Source organism: Cyrtonyx montezumae, unplaced genomic scaffold (assembly GCF_038088225.1).
Source record: "Cyrtonyx montezumae isolate F1298 unplaced genomic scaffold, pur_monq_1.0 scaffold_23, whole genome shotgun sequence".
Taxonomy (NCBI): domain Eukaryota; kingdom Metazoa; phylum Chordata; class Aves; order Galliformes; family Odontophoridae; genus Cyrtonyx; species Cyrtonyx montezumae.
The window spans coordinates 3,672,371-3,700,183 of NW_027071970.1; the positions used below are offsets into that span (position 1 = coordinate 3,672,371).

At 49.4% G+C, this 27,813-nt stretch overlaps 1 protein-coding gene across 4 annotated transcripts; it reads left to right on the plus strand.

Annotated features, from left to right (window-relative positions):
* Positions 1-465: 465 nt before the first annotated feature.
* CABP1 (calcium binding protein 1) lies at positions 466-25,904 on the plus strand. Of its 4 annotated transcripts, XM_065738881.1 has the most exons (7): positions 12,655-12,811; positions 17,486-17,656; positions 21,035-21,065; positions 21,733-21,876; positions 23,112-23,221; positions 23,627-23,774; positions 25,285-25,904. In XM_065738881.1, the coding sequence occupies exons 1-7, from the start codon at positions 12,767-12,769 to the stop codon at positions 25,308-25,310; spliced, it is 675 nt and encodes a 224-aa protein (XP_065594953.1). In that variant the 5' UTR covers positions 12,655-12,766; the 3' UTR covers positions 25,311-25,904. The 4 variants fall into 4 exon arrangements, with proteins under 4 accessions (XP_065594952.1, XP_065594953.1, XP_065594954.1 ...); XM_065738880.1 differs by lacking the exons at positions 12,655-12,811; positions 17,486-17,656 and adding an exon at positions 466-1,103; XM_065738882.1 differs by lacking the exon at positions 17,486-17,656 and having other exon boundaries at positions 12,658-12,811.
* Positions 25,905-27,813: the final 1,909 nt, after the last annotated feature.

Consider the following 27,813-nt stretch of genomic DNA (forward strand, 5'->3'; position numbering starts at 1 on the left):
CGAGGGGGGATCCTCCGGGGCCGGGCCTCCCCCGCTCCCCGCGGGATGCCGCCTCCCCCGCTCCCCGCCCGCGGCGCCGGGGGCGACGCTCCGGGGGTGGCGGCGGCTCCCGCCCGCCGCGCACCGGGGTGCCGCGGCCCTGCGTCCCCCTCCCCGCCGGGCCCTGCCCGCCCGCCGCGCTGCGGGAGCGCCGCCCGCCGCCGCCCGCACCCCTCTCGGCGGCTCCGCGGCGCCGCTTCGCGCCCGGCCCGAGCCGGCCCCGGCGGGGGGAGGCCCCGGCTCACCTGGCGGCGGCGCGGGGGGAGCCCCGGCGGGGGACGGTGCCCGCCAGCCCCCGCCGGAGCGCCCCTTCCGCGGCCTTTGTCTGCGCTGTCACATGGGCCGCGGTGCGGGATTTAAGCGGGGCTCCGCAGGACATGCCGTGAGCGGCGCGCCGCAGCCCTGCCCGCAGCGGCAGCGCTCCGCCCGGCCAGGGATGCGGCTCTAGCGGCCCCGCGATGAGCGGCTCCTCCATGGCGAAGAGCGAGTCCCGCACTTCGCTGCTGAAGGCGGCGGGGAGCAGGAGGGCGGCGGGCGCGCAGCCCCAGCCCCGCGGCGGCCGTGCCCGGGACGGCAGAGGACGAGGCGGGCGGGCGGGCGGGGAGTCGAGCCAGGAGGCGCTCCCCGGGGAGCCCAGTGCCCGCAGGCCGCTCTGCCACCCGGGCGCCCGCGAGGACGGAGCGAGGGGCGCGGGGAAGCTGTCACATGGACGGGGGGACAGCCAGCCGGAGCCCGCGGAAGGAGGTCCAAGGAGAGGAGGCAGCGGCAAGGAAGCGGCGCGGTCAGCCCGGCACCACCACCATCCCCCGCCGCACGGCAGCCACGGTCACCCCCAGGACCAGCAGCAGCTCTCAGACAGGGATGGGGAGGAGGCGGAGGAGGACTTTTTCCTCAGTCACAGGCAGAGGTCCAGCAGAGAGTCCCTGAAGCTCTCAGAAGGCGCCTCGCCGCTGTCCAAATCCAGCAGCAAGTACTCCACCAAGTCCAGCGGCAGCGAGCGGTCGGTGGAAGCGGACCCCCTTTTCCACCAGCTGCACCCCATGCTCAGCTCGGTCTTCGGCCAGGTAAGGGGCGCGGAGTCCCCACCGCCTCCGCCTTCTCCCCTTCCCTCCCTCCCTCCCTCCGTCCCCTTCCGCGCCCCCGTCCCGCTGCCGGGCACCGACCCCGGGGCTGAGCCGCGCGGTAAATGCACTGCTTCCTGGCCGCCGGAGCAGCCGGCGCCGCTGGGGCGCTGCGGAGCGACCCCGGGAGAGCCCCGCTCTGTCCGCCGGGGACACCGCGCCCGGACCGCCGCGGGGCACGGCCGCGGCCCGAGGGCGCTGTCGGTGGTGCTGTCGGGGAGCCGTGCTTTCCCAGTCGCCGGGGGAAGAAGTTGGCGGCTCTGCCTGGAGAGGGTGCGAGTCAGGGAAGCGATGATTTATTTATTTATTTCCCCCCCAAAAGATACTGACTTATTAGATTCTATCTCTCTGGCTCCCCGCCTTGCTTTGCTGTATTTGTTTACATCTCCTTATGGTACATTTCTGTACAATCAGCATATGAATCATTTCTGATGGCAGAAGCTGTCAGGAGAAGGTAGTGGGGAGGATGACAAAAAAATCCTGACCCAATTCCGAAGCCTTCCCAATCACTGTGTTAGGATGGAACAGATGCTTTCGGTGTTTGCGAGCGCTTTCGGTACAAAGCTGTAATTTTTAGCTGCCTCTGGTAGTGGAATTACCCAGCAGGGCTACTACCCTTTAAAAATGAAAAGGCAGAGGGAAACTGGCTTGAAATTTTCTTTTAGAGCCATTTAGGGATGTTACTGGGAGATGTAATCTCCAGGAAGATTAATGTAACTGCAATCTCCCAGAAGCACAATTATAGGTATAAGCCAGCAGCCTGGGTGGCAGCTCTGGAAGTGATCGATTAAGCCAGAATTAGGATTTGTGGGTTTCCTTGTCACTGTTGTGTGTTTTATTTAATTTTATTATTTTGAATTTTTTAAACTGGGTTTGGGAGGCTTTGCAGAATGCCCTTTCAAATCAACATTACGGAGAGAACAAGGAGAATTTTTATGATCGAAGGGGAGGACGTGACACACCTCTCCCTGTTCGGTCTGCTGCCAGGATGCGTTGTCCACCTCTGTTCATCTGGACTTCTACAGAGGAAAATCAAACGTCGTCTGTTCTCAGCAGCTCTGCATCCTCACTAACTGCTGTGTATGAGAGTTACAATTGTGTTTACTTCAGAACAAGACAGCAGTGTCCCAGAAATAGATGGACATTCTGTAGCAGCAATAAGGAAGGGCCTTGGCAGTGCTCTGGTGCCCAGCTGGGGCACGGCAAAAAGTACTGTTTGAAAATCTGCGGGCTCAGAAACCGTGGGCTCAGATATCCATGGGCTCAGTTCAGATTTGTGCTGCCTCATAGTTCTGAGGAATGTGAAGGTGCATCTGAGAACAGTTTTCAAATCTGAGGAGATGTCTGTCCCCAGAGCGCCAGGAACTCGGGCAAACCCACGTCAGGGCTCCTCCCCATCACTCCTTACCTGAGCAGCTCCTTTCTGCCTGCACTGCTGCTTGCATTCCAGTGCCAGATACTTCTGAGCACTGTAGACTTTAATTCTGGCCCCAAACAATGCTACTTACAGAAAAGAGACAGATTCTAGCTTTTATTCTTCCACTCACTGCATAGCACCAGTGCTGACAATCAGCAGCACCTTTATTTGCAGGCTTGTTATTTATTCCCATTCCTTTCCATACTGATTTCTCACTTACTTTCTTTGAAGTAACTATGAGAAAGCAACCATCTAGTGGGGGTTTTAGGAGTGGGATGTAGTAGGGCTGTTCAGGGATTTGTGCACAGCAGCAGGGGAGCTGCAATGTGGGATACGCGAAGAGCTGTATACTGGAAGAGAGGTGTGAAGATTTTTCTGTAGTGATGTCACATCCTCAGCTGAATAAAGGCCCTAGGATCAGAACTGGGGAATTCTGCCGTGGAAATGAATGATGGAGATGTTGTTCTTGTGAGTGGAGAATAACTGCTACGTGTTGTGTAGAGGTGTGAGGGATATCTTAGGGTGGAGGACTCACACCTGCAGGAGCCCTGCTTGGAGCTGGGGCAGAGCTGTGGTCACAGGCACAGAAGTGCCCCGGACTGCAGCATGAGGCTGCAGGTGCTGTAACAGCAGCCTGTTCTGCGTTGTAATTAGAACAGAGCAAGAGCTCAGAAGACGATTTATTTAATCCAAGAACTTCTTTCCAGCCCACACACCCCACTGTGAAACAGTTAAAACAGTAATTTTGCAGTACATATAAGGAGGGAAGCACTGCGATGCATGTCTGCAGCTCCGGCATGTCTTGTCCCAGCCCTACAGATGTGGAACACCATCCTTGTTCCAGTGTGGTGCAGTGGTGTGGTCGCAGATGCAGACACCACAGGGGTACAATCAGATCTGCAGAAAACATTGCAGGGATGACTTCACAGAGGATGTCACTGCAGGAAGAGCAAAAAGGAGCAGTCCGGAACGACAGGATTTTGTCTGAGGGAGACAGATTTGTAACTGTGCAGGAAAAAGACAGAGTGAAGGCAGAAGTGCCATGTTTATATAACTGGCACAGCAATGTGGGTGTGTACTCCAGGGGAATGCTAAGATACAGCCAGAATACAGGATGCAGGGATATTTTATTAATTGGGCTCACGCTGTATCGGTGCAGCAGCGTTGTTAATATCATAAAACGATCACACTCATTTAGGGCATCCCAGTGTTGCACAAATTAACACAGGGGCATGTCGTGATGTACTGGTGTAAGCTGGGATGTTGTCTCAGCCTGGTGAAATTCCCCACCTGCTCGGGGTGAGGCAGCAGCAGCGCTGTGGAGTTTGCAGCGGGTGAGCGTGCGGTGCTGCACAGCACCGAGCAGAGGGAACGCGGCACCGACAGCGCAGCAGCGTGGTAACACGATCCTGTGCAGAAGAGAGATGTGATACTGGTGCCATGCGGCAGGAGTTTGGCAGTGCACGGATGTGGTGACAGTGTCGTGTTGTAGCTTGACAAAAGAGTTTAGCGATCTAATGAGGCAGTAATACAATATTCCGGGTGGGAGCTGCTCTGTACACTGGTGATCACTTTTGGCATGATATTAGCAAAGGGCTGTGCCAGCCTGACAGCAGCATCCCATTGTAGCAGAAGGCAGCAAGTGAGGTGTTGTTACCGTGCTGCCCTTCTGATAGCACAGGGACACTGCCACCAAGTGACCTGGTGACAGCGTGCCGTGTGAGCACGGGCTGGGTGTGCCACGTGTAGCAATGGGACAATGGCGGGGGCTCAGTCCAGCGGTGAGAGCTGGGCAGTGACTCAGTGGTGTGGCTGGTGGGAGATCCGTGTGATCATGCAGCAAAGCAGGACAGTGGCACGTAAAGGAGTGTGGGGAGGGAGATAATTTCATTCTGGCCTGTAGCAGGACTGTGCTGGGGGCCAAGCAGTAAAGCAGCATTGTGTAGCAATACGCATGCTGTCACTCCTGAGTCCTACGGAGTGGCCACAGTATGCAGTTTAGCAGCAGTGCAATACCGAGTGGTAGCACATCCCTAACAGGGAGCAGCAATACCTTGTCAGCAGTGGTAACAGTGAGGTGGCAGCCCCGTTGCAGGACAGCATTATTAATGTGACAGCAGCAGTGAGAGCAGTGCAGAGGCTGGGATGGCAGTGCAGGGGCAGCAGGGATGGCGGTGCAACAGTTCTGTGGCAGCAGACTCAGACAGCAGCAGTGATGCAGCAGCAGCACCCACGGTGTAGCAGCATTTTGGCACTTCAGCTCAACAGTGCAGGTACCGTGGCACAGGAATGCAGTGGTTCTGTGCTCCTCCTGTGCCCCAGAGTTGGTCTCACCAGCACCTTTAAGAGAGCTTTTTTTGGCCCTTGCTATGCAATATTAACTTGCAACCGATCCTGCCATGTGAGACCTCACTGGCTTCAGAGCTCTTTAGCTTTCACACCCTGCCTGCCTGTTAAATTTTTCATTGAAGCGATTCTCCAACAGTTTTCTGTCGATTGCTTCTGGTAGCATGGGGATCAGAGGGGTCAAATAATGCCACAGGGAATGGTTAAATATTTACGGACTTCTGCTGTTAGCACTGCGGCCAAAGGGGCTTTTGTATTTCTATTTGTACAGGCAGTTAAAAGCCACTCCTATCTGCACCATCTCCCATTCCTCTTTTAATGTCAGTGTCTGAAGTGCCATTAAAGTAGGGAAGGTATCTTTATGCATCTCTGAAATCGTTTTTCTGTTCTTGCTCAGCTTGATCTTCCTTTACTGATGGGCTTTAGTTAATTCTGATGGGTCTTAATGGTCTTAGGGGCTAACCAGGATGACAGAAGTGGCCGTGTTGGAGCAGGATGTGTCCCTGCACTGTGGGGGAATCAGGTGCAAAGCACATTCTCTGAACCACATGGGAATGTATCAGGAGAATACACCTTGTCCAGCCTTGCTGGTTGACCTTGATCCCTCAAATGGCTCCAGCTTCATCTGATTCCAATGAGAGTTTTGCTGCATTAGGACTGAGTGTGGAACTCAGCCAGCAGAGAGCCCTGGGAGCCTCATGCTGCTGAGGGGAGCGGCATTACTGATCCCCTGCTGGAAGCTTCCAGCTGCCCCTAGGTACCAGTGAGGCAGGCTGATGTGTGCTGGCCCAGTGCTGGGAAACATGGGATGAAGCACTGTGGGATAGCAGAGGTGAAGGTGAAATGTTTGGGGGTTTCTGCGTGCTGTGCTACCCCATACTGCAAGGCAAATGCATCAGTGATGTGTCAAGGCTCAATGCAAGCTGAGGACAGCTTCCCATAGCTGTTCATTTACAATGTTAAATCAATGGAGTCATTTGAAATGAATATATTTTCTCGTGTGGCTCAAACTGACCAGCAACCACAGTGATGCTGACCCGACCGTGTAATCTTAGATCACTGATACTGAACTGGGGTGTGCAGGTTAGAAGAGACAAAATCCAGAAGATCCATTCCCTTCCCCTGCTTCCCTTCCTCTTTTTATCAGGCACCTCTGAGAGCTGAGACACCCCCAGACGTGTCTTCAAGGTGCTCTGCCTCAACTTGCCATGCCCCATCTCCCTGCCACACTCCTTGCTGTTTGCGGTGGGATGCACTCTGCCTGCCAGGCTCTTGCCCTCGGGAGCCCCTTCCCTGGCTCTGGGATCCTGGGCCTGGCCATGCTGGAGCCTTGTGGCTCCCAAGCTCTGGGTGGGGAACGCACATCCTGCTGAGCAGCAGGCAGCTGTTTGCAGCACACTGGGTACCTGCATCTGTCTCCTACGGCCTCCGTGCTTCCTGCCCTGCTTGTGCTGGCACAGCCCGTGTCTGTGCATGTAGTGTGACATGAAGAGCCTTCGTATCAGTGTCCTGTCTGCACACTGGCAGCCTGTACGCACGCAGCTGCTGACAGAAGTGTGTGACCATACAAGCACCTCTGTGCATACATACATTCCTCGTGCTCAACACCAACCTGAGTACGCATACATCTCTGCCTGCTGATACCTGCCATACCTGCCAAGATACATCTCATGTTTTCCATATTAATGGACACAGGCACAGAACAACACTGTTCCGTGTCAGCACATCTGCTCAGCTCCCCACTTGCTCAACTTGGAGAAAAACTTATCATGTTTATTGCTTCTAAAAAGCCTGAGGGACGGGAGCCAGCCATAGGGAATCACTGAAGGGCAGTGCTGCCTGCCTGCAGCAGGTCTGCCAGTAAGCATTAATCATTGTCAGTGATTTACTTTTTAAACAAATGTATTTTAAAAGGATGTGGAAAGACATCAAAATAAAACCAAGCTAAAGGAACATTCATTAAATATTAAATTCATGAAATATACAGCAGCATGAGCTAATGCACTGGATGCACGGCCCTCTGGTTAGATTCAGCTTATCTTTTGAGAATAAAATATTTCAATAATAAATTAGCCATCATTTAATTTAGTCCACTGTGCATTCCACCGATCCATAGTGCCTTGATTTTTGTTTGATGCAATGTTGGGTTTGAACAAAGTGTCGGGGAAGAACTGAGCTTTAGATGGAGTGAACGGGCTGCAGGTTTGGCAGCTGTGTTAGCTGTGGTCCATTCTAGTGCTGCAGCCTCGCCAGCTGCTTTTCCCCAATGAGTCCATGTATGGTATAGTGGTATTGATTTCCAATACAAGCAGCTATATGATGTGCATCCAGTAAAAGATGCTTAGCTAACTTTGGTTCCCTTTTCAATAATCCTCTGACATTCCTGTGACCTTAGAGAGCAGCAGCAGTGCCTATGAACTCATGTAATCCTCCAATTTCAATCAAATGCCCATTAAAAATAAAGGCATACAGTGGTCGTAGCTTGTATGGTCACATTTCGTTTTCTTAGTAGTTCTCCGCACCAGCATAAGGCCATGAGCTCAATACTATGCACAAATCAAGTCATTAGAAATATTCTAATCTCTATTCTATCCATTCCTTCCTTAGAGTACTTTGCACCTTGCATCTTTGGAAAGAATATATAGCATTGCTTCATCCCACACAGATGAAATAAACTCTCTGCTCTTGGAAGGAAGCAGGCAACCATGTAACTTTGTGAGGCATCATGTCACAACAGTTGAAGGCAGGAAGTAGAAAACCGCCGACAGCCCCACTGCGCTCTGCTGAAATAACACAAAAAGATTTTAGGTGGTTGTGACCAACTGCATTTAAATCTAGACAGAGATCTTATACTGGGATGTGCAGTCGGATCCTTCCAAAGGTGCTGTCAGAGCCTTGCTTAGAATAGAAGTGAGACAGACCTCAGCTTCACAGCGGCGGATCTCACGTGTCCCTGCCGGTTTGGTTTGGGGTGTTTGGTTAGCATTGATTGCTCATCTGACAATCAACCATGCTTCCTGCAGCACCTCAGCATGCCATTCAGATACTGACAACTCCTGTCCCTTTTTCTTTGGAAGAGGTGAGGAAGGCCAGGCAGAATTAACAGCTTTTGCAGCAGTCCCAGACAGTGATTTACAGTTCTCCTATTCCTGAGCGAAGGAAAGGGACCACATAAGGTTTCTTTTAAACCATTTTCGTACTGAATATACATGGCAAACTGTTACAGCAACTTCTGGGCTATCAGGCTTGTACTTGCCTTTTTGTAGCCCATTGAAAAGCAAAAAATAGCCACAACGCATTGTGCTCTGACCATCACATCTTCTGTGCAGGGACTTGGAAGGTGGGTTTGTGCAAAATGCATGCATCAGGTCTGCATGGAAGGTGTCAGGATTTTGGCACATTCTCATCTCTTTTCATCTCAAGCGGAATAGAGCTTGCTCATTACAGACAAAGCTGTTCTCAACAGAAGTTGACAGTCCAGGGTTTGTTACCTTGAGAGGCATGGAAAGCATTCTTGCTCTTTTTCATAACCCTTCTGTTGTTTGTGATTGAATATGATCCAATTGCTCTAATGGAGGAGAATATTATGCATAGCATGAGTCAGCAACGCTTTCCTTCTGGAACAGCTGACAGCAAAGAAAGTTCTCAAACTCTCTGCAGAAATATTCCTCCCCCCAGATGAGGATACAGGCTGCATCTGCCAATACCTGCTGCCGCCTTCTGAGATGGACCTGTGCTTTCCTGATGGGAATATGGAACCATCCAAGGTTCGTTCGAGGTTAGAAGACACACTTCAATATGCAGCACAAGCACTCGGGAGCTTGGTGCAGACAAAATGGAAGCCAGTCACAGAAGTCTGGAGTTCCAGTGGCTGGGAGCTCTGCAGCAGGCTCTGTGGCTGTGCTGGCAAGAGAAAGATGTTGACACATCCAAATGCTGCAGCACATTTGAGGTCATGAGTAAACAATAGTGGGTTGCTTCTTGAAAAATACAGATCTATAACCATCAAGTAAATCTCCTCAGAGATGACCCCTTCCCACTTAATGAGATTGCTCTTTGCAGTACTTTTGTGTTGTGTCACAAGCAACAACCTGATCTAATATTCCAGCAAGTGAAAGTCGTGTATTGAAACAAATCTTCCTGTACTTCCACTGGAAAGAATTGTTGAGCAAAGTTGCAGTCTGATGAGCAGTCCCAAGTTTTGAATTTATTTTTGTTCTTCGTTGTAGCAGTTAGGTATTTGCTATTCCCAGATAAAGTCTCTGGCAGCTACCAAGTGATTAGCCATGGTGGGATCCAACATTTTCCTATGGAAGGAGTGTTTGTACCAATGGTACCAGCCTGAAGTATAGCACTGCTGCTTTTTAAAGAATTCACAGATACTAAACCACTCAGATCACTCCCCGTTCAGTGACAAGACATTCAGCCTCCTCCATGCTCTGTGCTAAGGTCAGTCAATGTGCCAAACTTCTTGCCCATGAGCTGAGAGCTCACTTAGTGCCTAACTACAACCACAAAGGTTTCTGCTCTTCTCGTTGTCTTTGGAGGAAAGGGTTGGAATTCAGGCACATAGGCAAGTCATGCATTTCACAAAGTTCCTACTAATTTTTAGAAAGTTTACAACAGAGACCCAGACCATAAAAGAACAGTGTGATTGCCACAGAGAACAGTGTGGGAAAGCCAGTATACATGCATGTGCAGCCCTCCCACACGCACCCTGACTACCCCAGATATAGGCATGCCCACAGATCAGCACCTACACACAAATGCTTTTGACACACTTATTCTCAGCATCCTGTTCTCTTACAGCAGCCTCAGTTGGAGGAAGGGAGAAAATATGTTCCTTCTCACCTAATCTTCTACTGACCTTTCTGCTAACCCCGCTTTCCTGCATATCTCTAAGCTGCTATAGTTATGATGGGAACAAGATCCCAGTGATTTTCGTCCAAAAAACTCAGCAGGGTCTGTCTGTTAGATTGTGATGTACTGCCCAGCTGCTCTTAAGAGATTCAGGGTAAATAAGAAGATAAGAAAATTGTTTACGATGATATCTCTCAGGACCTCTGTAGCTCTGCCAGAGTTCTTGCAGAGTCAAAGGACTGTGACTGTGCTGCAAACTTGATGCAAATGGGCTCCCATCGCCTCTTCCCTTCCTGGACCATGAACAACCTTCCAAGCCTGGTGGGTGATTTCTGTATCCTCTTTGCTTTGCATTTTGCATCTTGCATTTCCTATGACTGCCTGCAACTGCAGGGAAGAAAAGTAGGAGAGCAGGCAACTGCAGTAATTTTCTGTGGTAGCTGGTTCATCATGCTCTGGTACAAGATAATATTTAGGGGGTGGTGATCTCAACTTTTGTTGAGAGGCACTTACGGCTCTGTAAGCCATGTTCAGTGAATTGCTTTCATTGCTGTCCCCAGCAGTTTGGGGATTCTCGTGGCTCCTTTGCTCAGCTTTCTCACTCCAGGAGGAAGAGTAAGGAGGCACTTCTTGATTGCGGGGCATTCCTGGCCTCTGTGCTGCCTCTCACAGGGAGATTCATTCATGGCAGCAAGGTGATGCTCTCTCCTCTCTCTGGAATTGGAGTCATTTGTCTTGGGAAGGAGCTCAGGCACCTTGCTTGCTGTGTGGCAGCCCCTGCTCAAGGGAGACACACACTTCGTCAATAAACAAGGAGCCTGGGGAATGGCTCCAAGTGACAGAGGACATTATTAATGACTGGCGCATTGATCGAGGGTAGGTCAACCTTCCATTAGCTGCTTTAAGAGAGGAAAGAGAAAAGAAGCTGAAGATGGCAGCCTTGAGAGGAGCTGGGAGTTTCAGCATCCTCCTGCAAGGTCTCCTGCTGCAAGGGCCCACGGCTGCCACAGGCCCTGAGGAATGACTGCACATTTCCCTTGTGTCAGAGATCTTCCAATCTTGACAACAGGTGGCAGGGCCAGCTTGCTTTGCACGGCTGTGCTCTCATGTGGAAATCTTCCAGAGCAGAGCTCCCCCACCTCCTTTGTCCTCTTTCTGCTTGCCCTGTGCACAGTGGGTGTCTTCCAGTTTTAATTTGAATGGAATGAGAGCCTTTGGGCACCTTCTCAGTCGTGCAGTGATGAAGGCCCTGAGGGGACCTGAGAGGAGACTGCTCCTTTGCATTCCCTCTTAGGAAGAGGTTAGTACAAGGAAGAGTAGGAAGCACTGTCCCACACTGCTGGGCACTTCTGGCTGACTGGAACTGGAGAAGACGTTGGCTCTTGTTGTAGCTGAATTCCTAAACTAATCTCCCCATGTGGAAGAAGCCTCTAGACTCTAAACAGCTGTTGATACACCTTACAATTGTACTTAATTTGCCACAGCACCATCATGATGGAAGCAGAAAAAGCCCTGCTTTGTTGTGACATTGATAGCTCATTCTTCTAGCTGCTGGGACAGTGAGTCTTTGGCTTCCACACAAAGAAAACATGGTAAAGTGCTCAGCCCATGGGTTGGTCTTTGCAGAACCTTTTGTTTGGAACCATGCTTGCAAAGGAAGTTGTGAACATTTTCAGCTGAACATCTGAGCATCCAACAAGCCTGCTGCACAGACAAGCAATAGGATCAGTGTCAGCCTTCTTGAAGGAGGACATTCTTCATGACGCTGCATGTGGAACTGCAGCCACGGTGGCTTCATGGCTGAGGATGCATTCACTGTTCAGGTCCCGTTGCCTGGGGTGATGGTGAGTTTTTTGTTGCAATTTAAACCTCCTTTCGGACTGAATGCTCCAACGCCCAGCCTGAGAACAAAGGAAAAGGTACCAGGGACTCATCCCTTTTCATTCAGAAAGGATTCTGTTATCACAACAGGCCTAAAGCCCAGATTCAGAGCTGGTTCTATGTTTAGGAGCCCCTTATTTTCCCAGGAGTCAGGTGTTTGAAAACAGAATGAATGGATCTGATGTCCAAAATCTTTGCCTCACAACACCCAGCCCTGGGCCGTTCAGATTTCCAGTACAGATGTGAGCTCATTGACAGCAGGTCGACCTGCAGTTGCTTTCTACTTGAAGAAAGCTGGAAAAACTTTACGCCAGACTTGCTCAAAGTCTCTCCCTTGTGGTTAAAAATTACTGTCCTGGGGCTGAGAGCATTGTATGGATCCTAGACTGCTGCCTCCCAGCTTGCTTCTGCTGTGGCAGGAAAAGATTGAGGGACTTGTGGGTCTGCTAGTCTTTATAAGCTGAAACAGGTCCCACCCGGCTAAATGGTCCATTTCTGCTCCAAAACGAGCTCTGCACTCTGCTCCAAGCCCCTAAGTGGATTGCTTTCTGGCCAGCCTAGCTCTCCGTTGATTGAAAAGCCGAGAGGAGTCAGAAGGGGGGTGGGGTAGGGTTGCGGTGCTCAGAGGCTGTGTGTACCCAAACTAGCTGGATTCGCTGAACTCATCACCGAAATCGCTTCTTGCAGTGCCTCTCTGTTTTAATTCTGCCTGAATCAGCCCTCTCCCATGAGTGAAACAATCTTGCCTGCAGATTGAGGGGGGTGGGAGGGATTTGAACATTAATCTGATGTAGATTATACATCCGCCTCCCTCTCTCCCCTTCTCACTCTCTCTCCCTCTCTCTCCTTTCTGTCTGTTTCTCTCCCCTCCCTCTCCTTCCTGCTTCATCTCTTCAAGAAAGTGAACATAAAGTAAAAGCACGGAGAGAGAGAGGCAGAGAGAGAAAAAGCTCCCTGAAGAGGGGAGCCCCAGCAGCCAGTAGCTGTTTGGATTTGCCTTGCGCTGCCTTTCTTGCTTTGCTCCCAAGGAATACCTTTAATGGGATCATTTGCTTCAGTTCCTTTATAACCAAGTCCACCGGAAAGGCAGACTCAACATATTATGGGCAACTGTGTGAAGTCTCCACTGAGAAACCTCTCGAAAAAGGTATGTTCCCCGAATCAAAGTGCATCGTGCATTCCTACCCCCACTTCTTGGGATGGGTGACGACGTGGGCAGATGGGAAAGGGAGGTGGGAGAGACACAGGGATGTGTACAAAGAGTTCTGCTCTCTTCAAGAGCCTTTTCTGTAAGAGCTGCACCTGCAGGTGCAGCCACTAGAGCCACAACACGAGCGTAAATCAGTGTGTGCACATGCATGCATGTGAGTAGGTGTGTGCACCGCCCTGTGGGTGTGTAGCTGACCACTGTCGTATGTCCAAGTCTGTGTCTTCTGGTGTGCACAATGCACTGAAGTGCATTTTAATGTCTGTGTATCTGTGAGTTTGTGTACGTGTGCACACGTGTGTGCATGTGCTTCCACCAAGAGGTGTCTGCACGAGTCTGGTTGTGTGTGTCGTTTCTCCTGGATGTACATTCATGGATATGTGAATGGGTGTGTGCTCATATGTATTCCTGTTCTTAATTACAAATAATGAGTGCATCTGTAGTATGTGTGTGTCCTTTATGTCTCTACATATTCACTTGGAGGCCTGTGAGCAGGTGGCAGTGTTTGCTGTGTGCACACTTGGGGAAGGTGTGTGACACACCCATTCCTGCTTGTACGTCTGCGTGTGCCTCTGCCTCATGGTGTGTGTCCTCACAGAAGTCTGCCTGTAGGCATGCATATGTTTTTATCGTGTATCCATCCTTCCATATGCACATGCCTAGTTTTGTTGGTATGCATTTGGGTACAGAAGCATGTTTTTCTGCAATCTGTCCATGCCTCTGGGGTATGGACAGGGGCATTATCTGTGTTCACGCATCGTGCTGCACGTCAGTACGGCCCACATGTGCACCACACTTCATATGCAAGCTGCCCTGTGTGTCTGCTGGGCTCCAGTCCACGAACCGCTCTGTGCTGAGGTTTTAAAGTGATCTCGGGATGAATTAGATTCAGGAATTGTTCTGCTCTTAGGGACCAGCCTGAAGTGAGAACAATTTGTCCTAGTGGTATTTCTTGTCTGACTGCAGAAGGTGTTGCAGCACCGTGTACCTGTCAGCCACACAGCTCTCAGTTGCCATTGCTGAAAATCCAATAACTCAGCAAAAAGCTGTAAAAGCTGTTCGATTCACTGCTCATGAAGTTAGGCGAAGCATCTGAAATATTTAAATGAAGAGCTACACCTACAGAGACCTTGCTGGCAGCAAATGCCACGGCCATCGGGATGCTGCACGGAGACCTTGCAGTGAGGAGAGCACCTCCCTGCAAGGAGGCCTGTGTTGTGCATCTTTTGTGTGGGAACACAGATTGCTTGTTAGCAGCTGTAGATGAGGCCAGTAATGCTACAGAAGGGCACAGCTGGGATACGCGAGGAGGGAGTTCATCATCAAGCAGTTTGACAGTGCCAAGACTGGTCCCTGCATCAGGGTGACCTTCAGGAAGAGGCAGGAGTAGGTGAGGCTTACCCAACGTACATCTGAAAGAAGAGCAGTTTGGCTATTCCTAGGTTGCCTCCGACTTGCAATGAAAGGAGATGGCTGCAGCTGTGCTCAACATGATCAAGGAAATTGCAATTAAAGTCTGAAGTGTGGCCAGGCTTCTTGAATCAAAATAGATTGAATAACTTACAAACTCTGTGTGATCAGTCTTTTAGGTAATTTGTGCTTTCATTCCTAAAAGCTGCTTCAAATACTGCACTTTAGAAGTGCCATTGAGAAGGCCTGTGAAGGCAGGAGTAAAGAGAGGAAGTTAGGAAGCTGAGTTAGAGAATTCTCAGGCTTCAGCCCAACCTAAGGAACTAATCCTGAGAGAGCCTGGGGGCTGTGCTGTCCTCTAGGCTGTAAGACGTGTAGTTATGGTGGATACTTGGTAGGTCACTCATGCTGTATGTCTTCATTTGGCTTTTTTGTGATCCTTGTCTTTTTTTCTCAGATTTTACCTGGGACAAACTCAGAGGAAGCACAGTGAGGAAGATGAGGAGCTGGGCCCTGGGTGGTACTAAGTTATATTGGGAAGAAGCAATCGTTCTCTGCCTGCTACTCTCCTCTGTCCTCACCCTACTCCTGTCTCCCTAAAGCTCCTTTGAATGTGAATGTCCTGGGACCACAGCACTACCCACAGCCAAATGCTGTTAAGCCTGAACTACCAGGCACAGCTTTCTTATTGCTCTGATCTCCACCATGTGCTCCTGCCTCAGCGGGTGGAAACAGAGTTAAGATGATTAGGAGAATGGCTTAGGAATCTGAAGGCCTTTTGCTCATAATATCCGTTCCTGAGGGAAAGTTGATGGAGGGACATTACCTGCTCGTATTTTTCTTGCATTTCGCTGAAATGGTAACGAGGGACTGTAGATGACGTGTGTGTGAAAGCTGAACTTGGGAAGCAAGATTTAGTCTCTTCAATATGTGACTTCAACCGGAGAGCTGGGGGCCCTTTCCAGGCACTGTCTGGCCTGGTCAGGGACTCGTCCTTGCCTGTTTGGTGACAGTGTTCAGGATTCTGTCTCCCAGTGCTGGCAGACAGCAAGCTTGCTTTCCCATAGGGATCCTGCTGGGCAGTCTGGTGCCTTTCCCTCTTCTTTGGTGATGAAGAGGCATCTCTGGACCTGATGCTTGGCAAAGACCCTCTGGCATGCAGACCCTGTCCTTTCCTTGTGTTTTCCTTGTTGTGCATGCTGCCTTCCCCCTCTAACAGGCAGCTGACATTGCTTTGCCCTGTACTCCTGTCACAGCTCCCTTCCAGGCTTTGCCTGGATGAAGGAGGAGTGTGGGAGAGGGAATGCTTTCAGGAGAAACCTGTGAAGCTACCAGGCAGAGGGAACACTGCCTGCCGTAAATCCTGCCTGGGGCTGCCAGGCAGGGCAGGAGCTCCTGCGGGGGTCTCACTAAGAGACCTGGTGCTGGATGTCTGGCCAGCTCCTCACTGCTCCTGGCAACTGCTTCATCAAACTGGCAATATTTACACACAGAGGAAAATAATGGGATGATCATCCTTTGGTACTGCTGAGCGAATTGGCAGAAAGCTCTATTAACTGGAAGGGTCAAAAAACAAGGATTAGGTGCAGGCTATGTGGAGCCTTTGGTCTTTCATTTGTCTTCACTGGAATTAAATGCAGAACTGATGTGGGCTATTTTAAGTGAGCCATATTATTTGCGATGCTAAACTGAAAAAATGTGCCAAGCAAAAAAGCTGGTAATTTTTGAAATAACATTGTGCTGATGTCATGAAGCTATGCAGTTCAACACAGATGCTGTGATATTTAGCTGAGCTGGTAATATGCCAGTTGTGGATGGATTCTCATCTCTCAGATTTTTAAGGACAAGTGTCCTATGTGTCACACTTAATCAGAGACAGATTTTCACTTTTTCCGTGACTGCAATGAAAATGCTGTTCTGCTTGACAATTTTCTTTCTTCATGGCTTGCTTTTTGAGCTGGTTTTGTTTTGATGCTTAATATTCACGTGACATTATACACGAGCAGATTGGTGTAAGACCATAAAAATGCAAACAAGCCACATGTGCGAGGCAATAGCACATGGTAGACACAGCAAGTAGATACAATAGGTTTGCACAAGTGTGAGTGAAGTGTGTGTGTGTGTATCTGGTGCATTAGACTGAAAAAGGACCTCAGGCTGTAAAGAAAGGGTTGATGGAGGAGACAATGGCAATTAATAGAGCGCCTCTGATCACCCCTGGGAGCACTGGCTGTAAAAGTAGAGTCATTCCTGATGAGGGATCTGATGTATGATTAATGTTTATTCTATAAAACCCAGGGTCCTGTGGGTTGTGCTGGCTTTTTATAGCTGCATGGGAATATCAGGATAAGATGTTTTTTGCAGAGCCAGGGAAATGTATTTCTATAAAAGGAAAGCAGTACCTCCTTATAAAATCCAGTGCTGGATTCAGTTCTGGAGCACTCGCTTGGAAGGACATGAGCACTCACAAAAATGTGCAGATGCAAACAGACAAAATTGTTGTGCTTGTGACTGTTCTCCACTTGGAACTGTAAGCAATGAGAAGAGGCCAGTGCAGTAGCTGCCTGAGACCTCGAGGATGTAACTAATTAGCACTGGAACAAAGAGTGTGAGCCCGCAGCTGGCACAGCCGCCCCATGCCCTAAACGGCCTTCTGATAACACTACATCATGCGTGATGCTGGCTGCTGAAATGCAAAGTGGAGCCAGAGTGTCTGGGGAGGCCCTGCCTCACCTCCTGGGGAGGCCCTGGCCAATCCAATGCGGCTCTGCCAGCAGCTTCGTGTCCCGTTGTGCTGGGCTGCTCTTGGCCTCTGCAGCTCACTTGAGGAATCATTAACTCTGGAGCCGGCAGTGGGAGCTCGGCCCTGTGGGCTCTCTCTGGGTGGATGTGAGAGTTGAGAGTTTGATGTCGAAAGCCCTGTGGGCTCTCTCTGGGTGGATGTGAGAGTTGAAAGTTTGATAAGCGAAATTCTCCCGGTTGGCTGTGCTTCTATCAGCTTTTGAAAGTGAACTGCTGGACTTACTGCTTCTCTACAGACCATAATAGATCAGTGGGGGGGGACGCAGCGTGGACCAGATGAAGGAAATTTAGCAATAATGGCTCTGCGAGGCGGTTCAGTAAATCTTCAGAGGAAAGGCTGCGTGAGACAGGGAGGTAACGTCCTCTGTTGTGTTGTTTGCTTGCTGCTGGTTGGCTGGGAAGATCCGCCATGAGGAGAAGACGTGCTATAAAGCTGTCCAGACGAGCGAAGAGGGGCCGTCGGAGTACCAGGGTCCGCTCATGGTGCTGGCCCAGAACTGCGCCGTCATGCACAACCTGCTGGGGCCAGCATGCATCTTCCTGAGGAAGGGCTTCGCAGAAAACAGGCAGCCTGTACGTAAGTTACACCCTGCCGGGTGAGACACGCACTAAGCCACGTGGACGTGAGCCAGGGATGCGGGGCTGCCCACATGCTCCGTGTGCGTGGAGCTCTGTAACCCCCAGCCCTGGGCCTGCAGCATCCCAGCTCCAGCAGATACAATCACAAGCAAAAGTTTAACCTGAAGGATGTGCAGAGATATCCCTGTGCCTAAACACCAAGTCAGGGGGATTTTAAAAGTGCAGCTGTGAAAGATAGGTTAAGGCCTGAACTCAAGCAGATGAAGTTTCATGGATTTAGGAGAAGAACTTAGGACCTCAGGCCTTACATAATCAGATGGACTCTGGAGGAATCCAGTATTCAAAGCTGTTACTCCAGCAAGACATCCACCTCACATTCCCAGAGGCTCAGATTAGCATTTAAGGCTAAATAGTCGCTTACATGCAAATCAGGGCATCCACACTGGGAACAAGCTGTCCCACAGAGATGCCCATATTTGTTACTGTTCCTGTCAGCTCACAGTGAGCATCCTAATACAAGCAGAAATGAGCATGCATCTGGCTCCTTGTGGAAACCCAAATGCAGTCTGTCATAGGCAGCCTGACACTGCAGCGTTCCCAGCCAAAGAAACCAAAGAACATCAGTCTGTTCTCGTGTTGGTAAATAGTGCCAGATGACCAAATGCTTTTGCCCGTACACACACAGTGAAAAACATATTTGTATATAAATTCAAACCTATATACTTGGGCATCTTAAATATACAGGGACCTGCACACCAGTGTCATACCTTTTCAAGTAACGTGTGTTTTTGCACATAAAATTTGATTCTGACAATAATGTATTTAAAGACACGTGCAAAGAAACCTGATGAGTGTGTGTGCTGTTACACACTGATTCAGTGCATTTAAGTACTCTTCTGGTAAAACAAAACTCACCCCAATTACCTGACAGAGCCTTCTTGCCCCTCTAAGAAATGCCTTGTGCAGTTGTGCATTGACTTGGTCATGTACAGCTGTAGGAGACACCTAGATCTTTATTTCCAAAACCTCATTTTCAACCAACAAAGAACTGTAGTCAGTCATTACTGATCAAAGGGATTTTGTTGTTCTCCATCTTAAGCCACAGTGATCACATTCCTTAAGTCAGTACCTTAAAACACGAGGGTGACGCTCTGACACCAGCACATGGACAGAGCTCCCACCCCAGCGAACGGGCCCAGCTCCTCGCACGAGGCTCACGCTGACATGCTCAGGCCTGGGAAACTCAGAGTACCCGAAGATGTTTCCAAAATAGGATTAGTGATGTCTCTGCCCTGCTGTAGAATAAGTGCATCTGATAAACAGCTTTGTTTTTACTGACCGTAGACCAACAGGATTTATTGTGCATGGAGCAGAAATAAATGAGAGTAAGACCATTATGGAAAATGGACTCTCTGTGGGTCACCTCTGCTCATGTCTAGGATCTAAACTCTGAACAGTTGTATTCCTCTTTCCTTATGTTCTCCAAAAGCTTTAGAGTGATTCAGCCCATTTCTTCTGGAGCTGTTTTCCTCCTTTATCTTTTTTTTTTTTTTTTCATATTCTTTCCTCAAATTTAAACCAGAAAACCTCTTCATGACGTTAGCCACCACTTGAGTCACATTTTTGGAGGGACGTAAACCCTCCTCTTCCTTTTGCATTCGCAGCCTGTGGCTCTCTGATGATACAATCTGCATGTGCAAAGATATGCTCGGAGCCCTGCAAACGTGAGTGCCTCGGTGTGTGGGATTAGAGCCCAAGCCCCCATCTCTGACACGTGTGGGTCACGTTGCTTGCAACGTGGCGAGCAGGGAGGAGGACAGGCTTGTGATGGCTGCCCTGGAGGAAGGCCTGGGCCCATCCTTAGGCACAAGTCAGCAGTTGCTGTGGCTGTTGGCACCATGGTGGCAGCCACGGCCCTGCAGCTGCTGCCCCACCGAGCAGCACTGGGGACTGATGGTTGTGATCTCTTTGCAATGAGGTGCACGCGGTGTCGGTACTGCCTACGGTGGTTCTCATCTGCTGCTTGATCTGAGGCGGGAGGGCAGTAAAGCTTCGTGCATCCGCTCCGCGGGGGCTGAACTGCTTTATTGCTTGGTGTTAATGAAAGCAGAACAAATGGGATGACATGTTTGAAAATACCACGTCTGTGAAGGATGGAGCTGCCGAGCCAGCATGCTCTGACAGCTCCATCCAGTGCAGAGATGCCTCTGGGAAGGTTATGAGTGGCAAGCTGGTCACTGCTCTGGCACAGCCCCCTTTTCCCTTTTGCATAGACGTAAACCAGCGTGTGTCCTAGTTTGCTGTGCACTCTGAGCAGCTGCCATTAGTTTCCAGAGGAGCCTGTGGTTACATAGCAAAGGATCATCCTTCTCAAACTGTTCAAGGGCACTGTCTCCGGGGACGTGTGGTGAGACTGCAGGACACCTGGAAGGCAAGGAGAAACTCCCCATGGCTGAGGGGAAAAGCCAAGAGTCAGACGACAAAAGAGATTGCATTTCTGTGTTTCCAAATTCTCTGATGTTTTGGATTTGCCTGGGAGCCATGAGAGGAATTAGAAAGGGCATTTAAACCAGAAAGCAGTGCATTTCCATGCTCGTCTCTTCTTCTTGGTGCAGTGTTGGAATTTTCCTACACTTTTTTTATTTCCTCCCCCTTCTTCCAAGAAATTCAAATTGGATGTTGCAGTGTTTCCTGAACATGGTGAATCCTTGTCCTGTTTTGTCTGTAGATGACCTTGAGGATGTATATGTTGTGTGCCTGCCTTCATGCCTGGTTCCAAAGCGCTTGTGTGAGGCTGGGGGGAAGGGGAAAGCTCCTGTCTTCCTGGGGTGACTGACTGTAGGAGATGGCATGGGGGCATCAGCTGGAGGAGAGCTCCTGACTGTCCTTGTCCCACTAGCAGGACAGGGATCAGGCAGGGATCCAAGCAGACAGTGCTGTAGCTTCTGGTGGCAGGAGCAGCTCTCAGCTATTTTGATCTGGCTGTTTCTACAAGAGCTGCAGTAGGTAGGAAATACCATCAGAGCTCTAGAGCAGCTGCAGGGCCAGTCTGTGCTCCAGGACTTGGTGCTGGGGAATGACGTGAGGAGCTCTGTGATGCTCACAGTGCTGCCAGGTGGGGAGGCCTCACGCAGGGCTTGTACTGGCCCAGGTTTCTTCTGTTTGGGGGAGCATTCATCATGGCCCTGTCCAGCAGATGGGATGGAGGCGGGCTTTCACAGAGAAGCTAGGTAGATGGTATTAAACATGTCATCACCTTCTTGTTTCTTCTCTTGCTTTCTGGCTTGTCCCCAAAACTGTTTGCCCCAACATGTGCTGTTCTGAAATTTGGTCTGTGGCAAATAACTTTAACATAGTGTGTTCTCTTTGCAGGATAGAGAACTGCGTCCAGAGGAAATTGAAGGTAAAACTTGTTGCTCCCTCTGTGTCACCTTTCTCTCTGTCTGTGAAAACGTACTGGCTGGCCGTTCCAGGTTGGCTTCCAGGGGGTGAAATAATTTGGGGCAAATTAATGGAATAATTCCTGGCAATCCTAGCAAAAGAAATAATATGTAAAACTGCAAAAATGCTGACTGTAGGGGAATTTACAGCTAATGCAGCTTCTTCAAGGTAGGAGGACAAGTGAGGTAGTGGGAGGTTGGCTGTCACAGAACTTCTGTACAGCCAGCTCTCATGGAAAGTATTGTAGAACATGACACAGTGGTTTGGCTCTAAGGAAGCTGATCCTTGCAGTGAGGGCTATAGGACACAGCTCATGGGTAAAAAATGGGAAAACTTACTACTTCCAGTTTCTTTTGGGAGTGCAGTTTAAGTCTGTGACACTTCAAAGCCTCTGCAGTCAAAGCATGCTTTCTTGTAATGAATGGGTCAGCAATGTTGCTGATAGAAGTATTTAACATTTCTGCAGTCACTGCTTCTCCATCGGAAGATCTGCTAAGAAAATATGCAGTATCTTGGAGGGTCAGGCCTCATAAAGTACTGCTTCTGGGGAAGTTTCTTGGAAAAGGTATTTCAGGCTGTCACTGACAGTATCACTGACAGTATTATTCTTTTTGGATCCACTCCTGCAGAATTAAGAGAAGCCTTTAAGGAGTTTGATAAAGACAAGGATGGGTTTATTAACTGCAGGGACCTGGGGAACTGCATGCGAACCATGGGCTACATGCCTACAGAGATGGAGCTCATAGAGCTCTCCCAGCAGATCAACATGAACCGTGAGTAATATCCACCTAGCTGTGCCTCCCTGTGGCTGCTGTGCACTGCAACATTGTTTTGGGCTGCATCAGTCTCCTGTTGTTTCCATTCCCTTTGGTTTCTTTCCTTTTTTCATTCTCATTTTTTGCTCCCTGCCGTCTCTCAATGTGGACTCAAGCACTAGATGCATCGGGGTTTTTTTTTTTTGCTTATAAAAAAATGGACTGTGGGGACTGTGCTTTATGTGAACAATATGTGGAACAGCTGTCCCCCGTGCTTACGTCTGTCAGGTGTAAAACTGCCCTTGATTTGGACAGTCAGACATTAGTGCACACGTGGTGGATGTCGTCACACTGAAGCTGGCGTCTGATGGCATCATACTAAAGAAGGAGATGTGGAATTTGGAGGGGCTTTGTTCAGAATGGGTGGTGGATGAGCTGTTCAGTGTGCCCTGGGTGTTTGTGAGTTGGCTGTGTGCCCACGGATGGTCAGCGAGCTGTGCTGGTGGAGTCAAGGCAAAACGTTGCAGACCTGTCTGGTTCGCTGTGATTGTTTGTGCCCCTTGTTTTTCACCACTGTTTTTTGTTACCATCTGTCTGTGGCAGTGTGGGACGTTTCCCTTAGCCAGGTGGGAAGAGGAATATTTAGTGCATGTTATTTTTGACGTGGGCCTAAGTAGAAAAGATGAGGGAATAGGAGTAGTTGTAACATATATGACTGTTCACACATAAAAAAACAGTTGATAACTATGGCACACAGGCGATTAGGAATTGAAGAGTGTTATTGCCAGCTTTCAGATAGAGGACAAAACAAGAAAAAGGATAAATATGCAGTTAGACATACATTAGCCACAGCTCATGGAGCATGACACTGCTGAATGACAATGCTGCATGGCACTGCCCAGGCCATGCAGGAACATCATGCTGTGCCCTTGCTGTCCCCTTTGGCACAGGTACAGCAGAGGACTGCTATAAGCTGTAGCAGGATCAAGCCTTTAATTCTTGGTACGTGATGCCATAAGGATGTGGCAATCCATGGCAGTGTAGGATGAAGTAGCTTGGGCTCATTCTGCCTATCCTATAATCCAGAAAATACAAGGTACTGGAGAAGTACGTGTGCTTTTCTTTCCACTATCCTGCTCCTTCTGTGCATTGCTTCTGGGAGAATCAAGCCCTCTGGGACATGCAGAAGTGCAAAGGGACTGTGTGGCTTGGCTAACAAATAGAGTTCTTACAATCTTTCATCTTATCCCAAGTGGGCGGCCATGTGGATTTCGAAGATTTTGTTGAGCTGATGGGACCAAAGCTGCTGGCAGAAACTGCAGACATGATTGGTGTAAAAGAGCTCCGTGATGCCTTCAGAGAGGTGAGTACTTCTTACTGTGTGTCCCCTGAGAGGTGAGTGACAGGAGACAGGAAAGAGAGAAGACCTACTGAGGAAGAAAAGAGAAGGAGAGAGCAGCTGAGTGGAAGACTGAGAAAGAACCAAGCCAGGCATGAAACAAAGGAGGAGCAGATTAAACCATTAAGATAAGGGAGCTCTTGAGACAAGGAAGAGGAAGGCTGATGTAGACACAGCAGTAATGAGGGGTTTCTGAGGAGAAAAATCAGACTGAATCCAGACCAAAAGAAACCTGAAGGAGGAAAAAGGGACACAAAAGGCATGCAGGAAAAACAGGGCACTCAGCAGGACAGTACAAAGTCCAACACAGTGCAGGATCCATTTCCCTTAACTGTATTTCCCCTGCTGGTATTCTTCATGTATTTGCAGTTTGACACTAATGGTGACGGGGAGATCAGCACCAGTGAGCTGCGAGAAGCCATGAAGAAGCTTCTGGGGCAGCAGGTGGGTCATCGGGATATTGAAGAGATCATCCGGGACGTGGATCTGAATGGAGATGGGCGTGTTGACTTTGAAGGTGAGAAGGGATGAGTGCTCCATGTCCATCTGCTCTTGTGCAAGTCAGAACTTCAGCTTGGAGTTGGAAGCAGAAAGGAAGATTTGCATGCTCTGGGTCCAGATATCTGAAGTATGGAGGAAAAAAAGAAATAATTCCTCAGCTGATTATTCATTTATGTATCTTCCTTTGCTGCATCACAATTTCCATCAGGTCTTCATGGTTCTAGCACAGAAAAAGATATGTCCTGTCACAGGGAAACAGCTTCTGCAGCTCATATGCAGTGCCAGACTTCTTTTTAGGGGGCATTTTCTTTCCATTAAATGTATTGCAAGAGCTGTGAGGAGGCTGGTGTAGGTTTGGAGATTGCATTGCAATCCTTCTGGCTCACCTTACGATCTGGGTTTATAGAGATTTTGTTTCTGTACCTTTATGTCAGAAGTTGATCACGTGCCAGATGTGTCACTAACACTATAGATATCTGACCTAGAGGTGTCATGTTAAATCCTAGAGAAAATACATTTCTTCTTCCACTTCCCATGCCAGAAGGAGTTGGAAAGAATAAGATTGGTTATGGTACTATCCTGGCCATTAGGCACGGCAGGAGTGATGTTAATAGAGCTCAGGATTCCTGGCAAGGAAAGCAGTTGGTATCATCAGACAATTAAGCATATATAGGAGTTGGAAGGCACGAGAACATGGCAGGCTGCTTGTTTTCCTAGTGCAGTTGTTCTAATGCACTGTCTGATTACATGACAGTAGCTCTCCTCGTTCCCTGCAGCTAAATTATGTTAGACAGTTAAAATACATGAAATACTAGTATCATTTTCTCAGTGAGTTACTGCTTTAGTTGTCAAAGGACAGCTCCATCAATGGAAAAAGAGAAGCCAAGGGGGTAATTTCCACTGCCCTCCTCTTTGCAATTATTAATTTCCGGTCAATTCAAGTGTAGAATGAAAACACATTTATATTTGATGGCATCTACTCTCAATTTTAACACTTGTAATTGACTTCACAAGCTTCAGGGTGGTGAAGAAATAGATCCAGGATATCCTTCCAGTTAATCTGTATCTTCAAAAACAAGTAATCGATCAAAGCAAACTTTCCTCTACAAATACACTGGTATCTACCAAAACACTAGTGTTCTCCAGCACTGGGTCTCCTCTAAGTGGCATCTTCTGCTGTCATCCCAAGGCTACAAACCAGCGTGCTCGGAAATTACAGTGCAGGGGAGGTAACATTTGCAATCATTTGTTCCAGGGAGTTGCTTGTGCAAACAAGGCTGTGCTCTGGGAAGGATCAGAGGAAATGAACTGCCCTGCTGGTGGGTTCATATTACCTTACCTAAAGCAAGGGTTAAAGCCCATCTTGTGTGAGCTCTCCAGGGCCAGTCACGGAATGGCACTGACCTACTGGCAGCATGTGGAGCCTCAGTGTCACCCTGGCTGCATTGTATCTCCAGAGAATGAGAGCTGGGTTGGGGACCATGGGTGTTTTCTGCTTCAGGGCTGTGTTTTCTTCTTGGTTGCAGAGTTTGTTCGCATGATGTCCCGTTGAAGATTATTCTCAGCTAAAGAAAAATCAGCACCTTAGAGAGGGCAGAAGAGGACCTAGATGGAGCATCTAGCCCCGATGTTCCCACAGGAAGGTTTATCGGCTGGCTGCAAATGGGACATTGCAAGATGACCTGCTGCTCCTCCCTCACGGTGGTCCCCATGCCCCTCCACCCTTTCACACTGTGAAAGACTTATAACTTCCTACAACTGGAACCATTCCTTTGAGATGATTGCAGGAATCTGCAGAGCCAGGACTTGCCATGATGCTTTCATGGGTTATTTGCAACTTTAGACTCCTCCTCCCCAGCTTTATTCTCCCACCAGCTGCTGCAAAGCAAGAGCAGGAGAAATCCTCTGGCTTGGTGGCTGAGAGCAAAGCCATTGGAACTGGTGGCAGCCTCAGGGCGTGCTCTGCACTTCTTGGTTTCCCTTGGTGAACCCTGTCTGTGTTTGCTGTCTATGTGTGTGTGTGTCTATCTGTGTGGAGTTATTTATGCTTCCTCGGCACAAATTTGCATCTCCCGTGGTTATGTTTACCAAAAGTAAATTCAGATACATGTCTTGTGGGGGGAAAGCGATAAATATGCACGCTGAAATGATGTGGAGCCTGGATGTCCGTGTGAGAGGTGGTGGTGGGACTGGGGGAGAAGGGCTGTGGCAGATACACACCCTGGCACATGCACCAGCATCTGGGGTCAGTCCTGGCTGCAGGACAGGGAGACCCTGCCAGCCACAAAGCCTGAAGCGGGGCTCTGCCCTCCCTCCTGCTGGCACCCACCTTTACCCTCACCTCACTTGCAAAGGGACAGGTGAGAGCTCCTGCAGCCTTGGGGTGAGGAGCAATGGGAGAAATGGCACCAGGTGAGGCAGCCACACCTATCCTCCCATTTTCGGACCATTTCAAACCTTTTCGTCAGTGTATGCAGAGGGATGGACTGTGTTGTAACTGTTGGTGCTGAGGACTGGCCAGGAACCCCGTGGACTCCTTGTGTGGCAGGGCCCCACTCTGGCTTGATCACACTTGAGAATGCTCCACATGTCTGCAGCAGTGCCCATGGCAGCATCATGCCCTGCTGCCTCCAGGCACACCAGTCCTCCTCCTTTCCCCAAGCTCCTCACAACCTCCTGCTCAGTTGTCCCTTTTCTCTATGCAGAGACTCCATCATGAATCACCAGGACAAATTTCTTCTTGGCTTCAAAAGGCATCATGATTGCTTTAGATTTCTCAGTGAAACTGGGAGCTGTGTTCACCCACTGCCTGCTTCATCCATGTTGGAGATTAGGGACTGACATCGTTCTGCTTTCTTCGTCTCAGATCTCTCACTTCCCAAGTCCCCTCTCACATTATCAGAGTCCACATATCCACATCCCAAAGGAGGATTTTCTCTTCTGCTTTTCTGTTGCTGTGCCAACAAGCATAGCTGTGGCAACAACCGATATCCCAGCAATGGAAGAGCAATGCTTCTTCTTGTACATGTGTGTAACTGTTTGCACAAGTGCAGGCACTGGCCAAGGTTTGTGTGTGTGTGCACAAAAGCAGGGAATGCAAGCAGGTACCCAGCAGTGCAGCAGGAAGTTTACTTGCAAATAGGTGTGCAGACTGTACCATCTTAGTAACGTGCATCTGAGCTGAGAAATTGGAAAATGTCTATTTACAGACCTCCATACATGGCACAGCAGCTGTGTTGTGTTTAGGGGAGGGTAAGGGTGATAAACCAAGCAGAGTCCAGAGTCCTGCTGAGCCGTGTGTGTGCTTAGGATAACACTGCAGAGGAGTCAGACCTGTTCAGGCTTGTGTCTGCACGCAGACATACTTTACTTCTGGAGCTCACTGAGAGAAGCATTCCCGTGTATGCTGGGAGGATGGATGTGCTGCTGGCCTGTGTGCCACAGTGACTGTGGCTGCCTGCAGGGACCAGCTCTCTGCTGGAGCTGTGCAAAAACCCAGCAGGCATTGGTGGGAACAGGAGCAGTGGCTGTTTGAACCAACACATTGCTCTGCCCACAGCGGCAGACTGCAGGACACAGCTTTAATTTAATTAAACACATAAACCTATTTCTGGAGGCCGCACTGCACAGGATTCCCCACAAGCACAGCATCACCGTGGCTGGGGATGTTCCCTGCTAACTTATGTGGGTCCCTGTGGCTGCAGCCTGCCAGAGCTGTATCTGTCTTCCCCAGAAGCACTGCAGTGTTGGCTCAGGGGTTGGATGGCCACAGGGCACCTTTGTGCCATTGGCAGTCCTGGAGCCACAGCCACTTTCGAGGAAAGCTGAGCCTCTGCCAAATGACCTCTAGCTCTTTCCTTCCAGGTCTTACCATGATACATTAAACAGGTCAGACAGGGCAGGTCTCCAAACAATCATTTTTGTCCTTCCACCACAAGCTCTTCCAGGTTTTGTTTGCATAACAAAACTCAAATAATCCCAGGGAGTTTTCTTATTTTCTTGAACTGGCAGAGCCAGAGATTAAAGCTCCAATTTAAATAATCTAATTCCAGAGA

What these genes read in the sequence shown, in the direction of transcription:
- CABP1 (XM_065738880.1), top strand. Translation starts at nt 498, where the DNA reads ATGAGCGGCTCCTCCATGGCGAAGAGCGAGTCCCGCACTTCGCTGCTG. An exon ending in CCAGCAGATCAACATGAACC is followed by an intron (nt 21,877 to 23,111) that starts GTGAGTAATATC and finishes TCTTATCCCAAG; the next exon opens with TGGGCGGCCATGTGGATTTC. An exon ending in TGGGCGTGTTGACTTTGAAG is followed by an intron (nt 23,775 to 25,284) that starts GTGAGAAGGGAT and finishes TCTTGGTTGCAG; the next exon opens with AGTTTGTTCGCATGATGTCC.